Genomic DNA, 8,669 nt, shown 5'->3' with positions numbered 1-8,669 from the left:
TGATATTGCTCCCACACAGCTTATATGGTGGTTTTATAATTTTAATTAGTGGTTTCCCACAATTCACAATTAGCGTTTCACAACACACTTTCACCAATCAATATGATGCATCATACAATTTCCCATTCGGGACCCAGTTATGATTCTCTCTCGCACCCTGATTGTGCAAGACTGTAGTTTGTCTGATAGTAACTGAACAGGCTGGGTGACTCCTCTAGCTTTCTCAAACATTAGGAAACGGACTTCCCTAACAGAAACAAGCAGGTAGGTAGCCTACAGCTTGAATCCCACTTAGCGAAGCAACCACTAAGTGGAGAGGAGACTCCGTGCTGTTCGAGGGTACGTTGACGGCATGTGAAATGATCTAGACCTAAACACTGGAGCAGATCTCAGATACACAGAGGAGATCACTATGTGATAATTAAAAATCAGATAGATACTCAAACCCAACTATGTCTATCACTGTCAATTTAAAGAGGATCACAAATTTGCCTGGGAAATATGACCGCAAAGTGGAATTATCATTCAGAGGTAAGAGCAAGAACTCTGTCATTGAGATTTGTACAGTATGATATTTGATACAATGATAGTGATGATAATAATATGAATGTCAGTCATTCCATTTGATGGACTGAAAGTAAATGTTTACTGACACCAGAATGTGAAACCTGAGCATTAAAAAGGATTTACACACAGGTATATTAAGCTCAGCGTAAGAGAAGCTTATTATAATACTCAAACTACTGTGGTTTAATAGCCTTAGTGCATACAGAGTACTTACCAGTGGATTATGTTGGATTATAACAGAGAATTCCCCAGTAAATACTATTATTGAAGTGTTATTTATTTTTAGTCTGTCTTACTTCTGTCTTATTTCTCTTACATTGAAATATGTTGAAATTGTTTGGTATTGTGTGTCAGTCTTCAGAACATATGTCCATTCTTTAGGTTTTACCCACAAAACGAAGATTCTTCAGTGTGAAAACCTTGCCATTTTCAATGAGGTAAGGACTTTCTTGAAGTCTACGACAACTGCAAGCATCTACTGTATAGCTGCTTTACCCAGTAACAATGTCTTATTATTAATCCTATCAAAGATAAAGTGCCATAACTTTTCCAGAGGTCCATTTTGGCAAATTTAGGGTGATATGTATGTTGTTTCTGTTACACAGTAACATGGGTGTTTTCTCCTTGGTTAGGTACATACAGCTATGTTTGAGCTATGTGTTGGTCTGATAGAAACTATTTTAATTGCCTTGATAACCTTAAACCTTATCGTCCTTACAAAGAACTCACAATACCACTCCAACCTGTGGTGACCAATTAATTCTTCATCTGGGAAATACAAGCTTTTTTGATGTGTTGGACAATTGTGTCTCTCAATTACAACCAGTTCATTTGAAGCTCCATTATTTTAATATTGCTAACTGTTACATTTCTTAGAATAGAATCAGATGCAATAATATATAAGTTACAAATCACATCAAATATTGAAACAATATCAAATAGTTTTTAACCATCTTACATCGTCTATGAAACATAGAGAACTGTGAGCATAGGAACTCTCTCTCTCTCTCTCTCTCTCTCTCTCTCTCTCTCTCTCTTTCTCTCTCTCTCTCTCTTTTGATCTCTCTCTCACTATGTTTTCAATTGGGTTCTTTGTATGATGTTTTATAAGCTCTGCTAATAAACACAGTTGTTGCTATTGAAGAGGTTGGATGGAAGTCAAGGCCCTGTTCTTTACTCAAGCTTGTCCTCCCTGAGTGACTCAGAGGGTTGTCACACACTTGTGTCAATGGGTGGACGCTCTAATCGCATGGCAAACACTGGAGCTAAGTTTACAGTGGAGCAGGCATAAATATTTGGACAGTGAAGCATTTTTTTCTTCTTTTGGGTCTACACTCCAAACGTTAGGATTTGACTGTAAAAACAATTAATGTGAGGTACATATTGTCAACTTTTATTAAAGTTGTATTTGGTATGAGCTCAGCAATCACAAATGGCCTGGTAGGCCAAGGATAACAAAGGATATGCGACCAAATACTAAACATGAGTGCTGAATTTGGATATAATATTAATCTGTGCAAATACTTGTACTTTACAGCTGTACTTTAACCTCACATTCATTGTTTGATTTCAAATTAAAACTTTTGAAGCATAGAGCCAAAAGAAAAAAGGTTCACTGTCCAAAAATATATGCAGTGCCCTGTATATGCATGTGGTATTGTTGTGGGCCCTCTACTTTCTCTCTCGTACACACACACGCACACACACATACACACACACACACACACACACACATACACACACACGCACAGATTCAATGTCCATGTTCCTGGTAAACATGTGGAATCTGTTCTGGTTCTTATCATTGTCTTGCAATCATTCCGACACTTTGTACAGTTGTAACAGTGCTGGAAAGGTAAAACAAAAATGAAAAGAAAACATGTGAACCAGCACAGTTGGGTTCATCTCCCCCTCCCCCGACTGTGTCCATGTCCACAGCACTTCAGATGGCCTCACTATGGGAAGGTCGTCAGGGATGAGGTGCTGGAGATCAGCGTGTTCAACTGCAGCAAAGTCTTCAGCAACAGGTCAGTCTGCTGATTGGTTGAATAACTGTGAAAGCAACAGGTCAGTCTGCTGATTGGCTGAATATGTGTAGCACCAACTGGCCAGTCTCCTGACTAAGTAGGAATTCTTCTGACAGTGAAGACATTGAAAGTTGATCCAAAGATACTTGTTTGCAGTAGAAACGTTTACAATACAGTATCATCAGTGTTTATATGGAAGGGTGGATAGGAGTCATATATAGAGACTCTGGAGGGATGGCCCCATAGAAACAGAATGAGGATGGTCCCACAGAAACAGAATGAGGATGGCCCCATAGAAACAGAATGAGGACGGCCCCATAGAAACAGAATGAGGATGGCCCCATAGAAACAGAATGAGGACGGTCCCACAGAAACAGAATGAGGATGGCCCCATAGAAACAGAATGAGGATGGCCCCATAGAAACAGAATGAGGATGGTCCCACAGAAACAGAATGAGGATGGTCCCACAGAAACAGAATGAGGATGGCCCCATAGAAACAGAATGAGGATGGCCCCATAGAAACAGACTGAGGGTGGCCCCTGGCTGTGTGTGATCTCCCTCAGGCTCCTGGGTAAACTAGTCATCAGTCTGCAGCATGTGGTGACATCAGGGCGACTGCTGCTCCGGGAGCCCCTGACGGACGGCCACTACAGCCTCACAGACGCAAGTTACTCACACGCACTAATGCACACACTCACACGCACTCACACACACGCACTCACACACACTCACATACACTCACACGCACTCACACACACTCACACGCACTCACACACACACACACTCACTGACACACACTTGCACGCACTCACACACACTCGCACACACTCACACGCACTCACACACACTCACACGCACTCACACACACTCACACACACTCGCACGCACTCACACACACTTGGACGCACTCACACACACTTGCACGCACTCACACACACTCACACACTTGCACGCACTCACACACACTCACATACATTTGCACGCACATGCACACATTGAACTATGTAAACAGATTTTGTTATGCTTAAGGGAGCTTTTCTACACATGTTTGTATGTACAGTCTGTGATAATGTGTATATGTGTGTGTGGCCACGTGCAGATGTACATAGAGCTGGATGTGCGATACCACCCAGTAGAAGGGGCCGCCGGCGGCTGGGAGGGCGAGGACTTCCTTAACATGGAGGACACTGATGAGTGAGTAAGAACATCAAGGAATGCTCCACCTCGCCTCCACCACTACACTTCATAATCATCACATTCCGTGCTGACCAACATCTCTCTGCCATTCCTCAGGGGTCTTTCACACTATTGTGCCGACCTGACCCCTGCCCACGCACGCTCTTTTCAGTGAGCCAACACACAGAACTTGTACAGATGCGATAGTGTGAAAACATGTAAGAGTGCCAATTGATCCGTTATTACATTTGTAAACTTGCTCTCTCTCTCTTTCTCCCTCCATCCCGTCCTCTCTCAGTGATGGGCTGGTCATCAAAAACTCAGGTTTTGCTGAACCTGGGTAAGTCTCACAAAATCTAGACTAGAATTATCTACATTCTCACTAAGTCTGTTACTGTATTAGACTAGAACTATTAATACACTTGAAACAAATATCTTGCGCTGGAAAGTAATATGTTATTCTTGAAAATAAAAGTGTTAATCTGGACTGTAAAATGTATTTTTAAATACTTGTTATCACACTTACTTAATATATATGCTGTAATATTTAGTTATAACATCTTAAAAGAGAGGCATTATTTCTCTCTCTCTCTCTCTCTCTCTAACTTCCAAACTTAAAGACAAATTCTCTCTCTGACCCTCCAGCTCCAAGCAGAGCTCTCTCCCCGAGCTCCTTGACCGCAAGACCAGGACATTAGGGCGTGGTCTGATAAAAACAGGTGATGAAGAGGATGAGGAAGACGATGATGACGATGATGATTATGACCTCGCAGACATGGAGTCTTCCAACATAACATTCACTCCAATCTTAAGGTGAGTTGTTGTTTTCTATTTATTTTTTTCCTGAAGAGAAAAACAAAATCAAAGCGAATAAAATGTCCACTACAATATCCATATGTTTTTGTCTAAAGGGCAAAGGGATTATTAGCCTTCACTGTCTATCGATAATCTTTCTCATCATTCTTCCTGAAGAAGAAAGCTTTTCAAGTCACACTGTGTGTCAGAAGCTGGACATGTTAACAGTTAGATGTTGTTCGTGTGTGTTGAAGCCGTTGCAGAGCCCTTTCCAAGCATGTGCTCGCCACCACCCCCAGAGTGCAGACCTTTCAGGTGAGTGATACATGTAGAAGAAGACTGACACTGAAAGCCATCTCTCGGCTGTAAAATTAGAGATTAAAGCACAGAGATTGGCAAGATCCAATACTTTGTGGACAGTCATAAAAAGTGAAATAATCAGAATGGATTAGGTCCATTTTGAGTCACCTCTGTGTGCAGGGTCAATTGGTAATAAGTCTGTTTTTAATATCTGATTATTATCTGGTCGATTAAAACAGTGGTTTAAGGCCCTTTGCTCAGTGTAGGGAATGGGACAGTGTTGCTCTATGTTCAGTTTTGTTCAGGTAAATGTGACCGTGTTGCTCTGTGTTCAGGTGTGTTGAGGTGAATGTGACCATGTTGCTTTGTGTTCAGGTGAATGTGAACGTGCTTGAGGCCCAGAAACTGACAGGAGTAAACATCAACCCAGCTGTGTACATCAGAGTGGGAGAGGAGAAGAAACACACGGCAACTCAGAAGTCCACCAACTGTCCTTTCTACAATGAGGTTGGGGAATAGAATATAACAGAATAGAATAGGATAGAATAGAATAGAATCTATAGTTTTATACAGAGATGTATGGTATACATTGGCTCTCTGGAATAAAATAAAAGATATGCAGCGGGATCTGAGTAAGTAAAGATATCTGATTATTTAACAATGTTTGTGTTGTCATGGTGTCAGCTCACCCCATCCTCACATAAATGCTGTCCTCCTCTTTCTTTCAGAACTTCATGTTTGAGTTCCAGAAGACACAAGATGTTCTGTTTGATTCAGTTATTGAAATAACAGTAAGATGCCAGAATTGATGCCAGAGTTTTGATAATGAAAAGATAATGAAAATTAAATTACAACATGAATGCAAAAGGAGGCTTTTGACCTAAAGTGGTATCATTTGTTTACTTAATGTCCCATGATGTGATATATTGGGCTTTTACCTCACCTGCCAGGTCGTTCACAAAAAGACGCTGGGATTGCTGATGAAGCGTATCGGCACCTTCAAGATTGACATCAGCACTGTCTACAGCCAGCCAGGTAAACAGCACTGTCTACAGCCAGCCAGGTAAACAGTAACAACACTGTCTACAGTTAGCCAGGTAAACAGCACTGTCTACAGCTAGCCAGGTAAACAGTAACAACACTGTCTACAGCCAGCCAGGTAAACAGTAACATCAGCATTGTCTACAGCCAGCCAGGTAAACAGCACTGTCTACAGCGTCTACAGCCAGCCAGGTAAACAGTAACAACACTGTCTACAGCCAGCCAGGTAAACAGTAGATGACAACAGCTTACTGTACTTTGACTTTGTCGGGCAAAACATATAAACATATAAACTTGGTAGCATACTGTATATCAAAGGATCAACTTGTTGTGTTGTGATGAGACCGTAAAGAGAGGGGACTCTATCCTTTCCACAAGGTCATTTTGTGGAATTAAGTAATATCAGTTGAAACAGGTAAACATCTGACATCTGTATCTAAAAAAGTTATATGGGGTGGTATCACATTAACAATAACCCCATAAAGGAGAATATTTGGTTCTCTCTCTCTCTCTCTCTCTCTCTCTCTCCCCCTCCCTCCCTCTCTCTCTCTCTCTCCCTCCCTCTCCTCCTCCTTCTCTATCTCTGTAGATCACAGATTCTACCAGAAGTGGGCCCCCCTAACCGATCCCAGTGACACCAGAACAGGGGTGAAGGGTTTCGTCAAGTGCACCCTGAGTGTGGTGATGAAGGGCGACTCCATGGACATGCCCAGTCTGCCTCCTCTGGGCAGTCAGAACGACAACATCGAGAAGTCAGTGATGTTATTAAGGGACCGTCCATAGAGTTACAACATCTTTACATCAATGTCTATTTGACCACCTAGGATGATACTACCATGTGACTGCACACATGTAGATTTGAACATTCTAGGGACGAACACTAGAAATGAGCACTAAAGTGTTATGGTTCAATGCACCTGACTGTTGTTAATTCAATGTGACAATATTTTAATTGTATTTGATCGTACTAAGATAAACAATATATAGATATGGACACATAGATAAAATAAATCAACAAAACTGGAGGTGACAAAACCGGGGAGACCGCTTTATTATTGTTATTATTGAATCCCAGATTGCCTCTTTAATGTAAATTGTGACCATGCTTTCTTCCACCCTGACTGGACAATACTTGGGCCCATTGTTGCCCCCTTCTTTCTCTCTGCGTAGGAACCTGCTGCTGCCTAGGAGGATGGCAGCAGAGCGGCCATGGGCGCGGTTCTTGGTGAAGGTCTACAAGGCAGAGGGCCTGCCCAGCATGAATGCTGGTTTCCTGGGGGGCTTCTCCAAGATGATGGGGGACAAGAAGATCTTCATCGACCCCTACGTCAAGGTCACCTTCGCAGGCCAACAGGTAGGCCTACAGGCAGCGTTGGATCTTGGTAATGATGATTCAGTCATTAACTGTATATAGCTCATTCCATACAGATGCACAATCCAATGCGCTGTACATTAAAGGGATAATTCACTCATTTTGAAGCTTGACCTTATTTTTGACATATCTAGGGTGTTGTCTGTTCATTCAGACCGTTTTTTTTATATTTTATATTTTTTATATTAAAAAATCCATCTGCAATGTACTGTACAGCATATAGCACATTAGCTGTTTCCTACAGTTTTCAGTAGCGTTGCTAAAAATGCTAGCTGCGCAGATGTTGTTATGTACCCATTCCACAAGCAATTCTTAAAATGCTAAATGGGAGATGCTGTACATTGCTGAATAACTACCGAATGGATCTTAAAACTGTCTTGATGAACAATAATTTACAGTAAGTAAAAAAAATGCTATAACTATATATCAGGGGGGAAACAAGAGATGTTAAATGAGACATGCTTCCACTTAACTCACTACCTGTCTGTGGGTAAATGTTGGGTGAGATGGAGAGCCATGGTGTACGTCCTATGGTTCTAAGTCAAGTAAACATAGGTAAATGTTAGAATGTCAAAGACATATTCATATCTTATTTATTCACTGTACTTCTGTTCTGCATATTAATTGGTTGGGGTTTTTTGTGTCTTCAAGTATTAAGTGTAAGATCCTCTTTGTTGTGTCAGTTCAGTAAAGGACATCTACGTAACACATTATTTACATACCCAGTCAGGCCTAATACAATGTATATATGTTCCTTCTCTGTATCTGTCTAGGCATGTGCTTCCCTGTCTAAGCATGTGTTTCCTTGTCCCAACGACACCCACTCATACAATAGTACACCTACTATTTGTTTACTGGGTTGTGGTTCCTGTATTTGTACTGTGCACTACCTTTCCCAATGAGCTACTGGAAAACACACCCCAATTTCGAACAATTAGAGTGTGTCATTGTGTCTTCCTTATCAGCTCTTTCAGATCAGATCAGGACACAACCCTGTACAGTCCTTCTCAACACATTCCCTTCCATGCTGGAAGACGGGGTAGGGAGTAGAACAGCAATTCAATTCACTTCACTGTAACAACAGTGCAAGGTGCTTGACCTTGAGGGCCATAGTTTTTGTTTCTTTTTAAAAATATAACCCATCAATCTATAATTCATTTGTTAAATAACAAATACTGTTGCCTATTAGTAAGGTCCAGAGAAATTGTGGACTTGTTTTGGTGGTCACTGGTAGTTCCATTCCTCAGCACCAAGAGGACAGCATACTGTAGTGCCCTCTCACACCATGTGTTGACATGGAGCTCTATTTTCAGCCGCAATAGGTTGACACACAAGCGTATGGGCAATATGTGTCAGCGATAAAAGATGAAATTACTTCATCTGCACTCA

The 8,669-nt window shown here is 41.4% G+C and overlaps 1 protein-coding gene across 1 annotated transcript in view; it reads left to right on the top strand.

Moving 5' to 3' along the window:
• Window positions 1-321: 321 nt before the first annotated feature.
• The window catches only part of fer1l4 (fer-1 like family member 4), a 38,175-nt gene continuing 29,827 nt past the window's right edge, over window positions 322-8,669 (top strand). The window contains exons 1-13 of the mRNA XM_083669054.1: window positions 322-531; window positions 949-1,004; window positions 2,506-2,594; window positions 3,160-3,259; window positions 3,696-3,790; window positions 4,071-4,112; window positions 4,418-4,585; window positions 4,822-4,882; window positions 5,243-5,374; window positions 5,596-5,658; window positions 5,818-5,902; window positions 6,498-6,660; window positions 7,079-7,262. Of these exons, the coding sequence (XP_083525180.1) occupies window positions 453-531; window positions 949-1,004; window positions 2,506-2,594; window positions 3,160-3,259; window positions 3,696-3,790; window positions 4,071-4,112; window positions 4,418-4,585; window positions 4,822-4,882; window positions 5,243-5,374; window positions 5,596-5,658; window positions 5,818-5,902; window positions 6,498-6,660; window positions 7,079-7,262 (1,317 nt within the window). The 5' untranslated portion in view covers window positions 322-452. The remainder of the gene's footprint in view (window positions 532-948; window positions 1,005-2,505; window positions 2,595-3,159; window positions 3,260-3,695; window positions 3,791-4,070; window positions 4,113-4,417; window positions 4,586-4,821; window positions 4,883-5,242; window positions 5,375-5,595; window positions 5,659-5,817; window positions 5,903-6,497; window positions 6,661-7,078; window positions 7,263-8,669) is intronic.

This window comes from Argentina silus (assembly GCF_951799395.1).
Source record: "Argentina silus genome assembly, chromosome: 4".
NCBI lineage: Eukaryota > Metazoa > Chordata > Actinopteri > Argentiniformes > Argentinidae > Argentina > Argentina silus.
The sequence above is the reverse complement of the archived record's forward strand: the minus strand, read 5'-3'. Positions and strand labels throughout refer to the sequence as shown.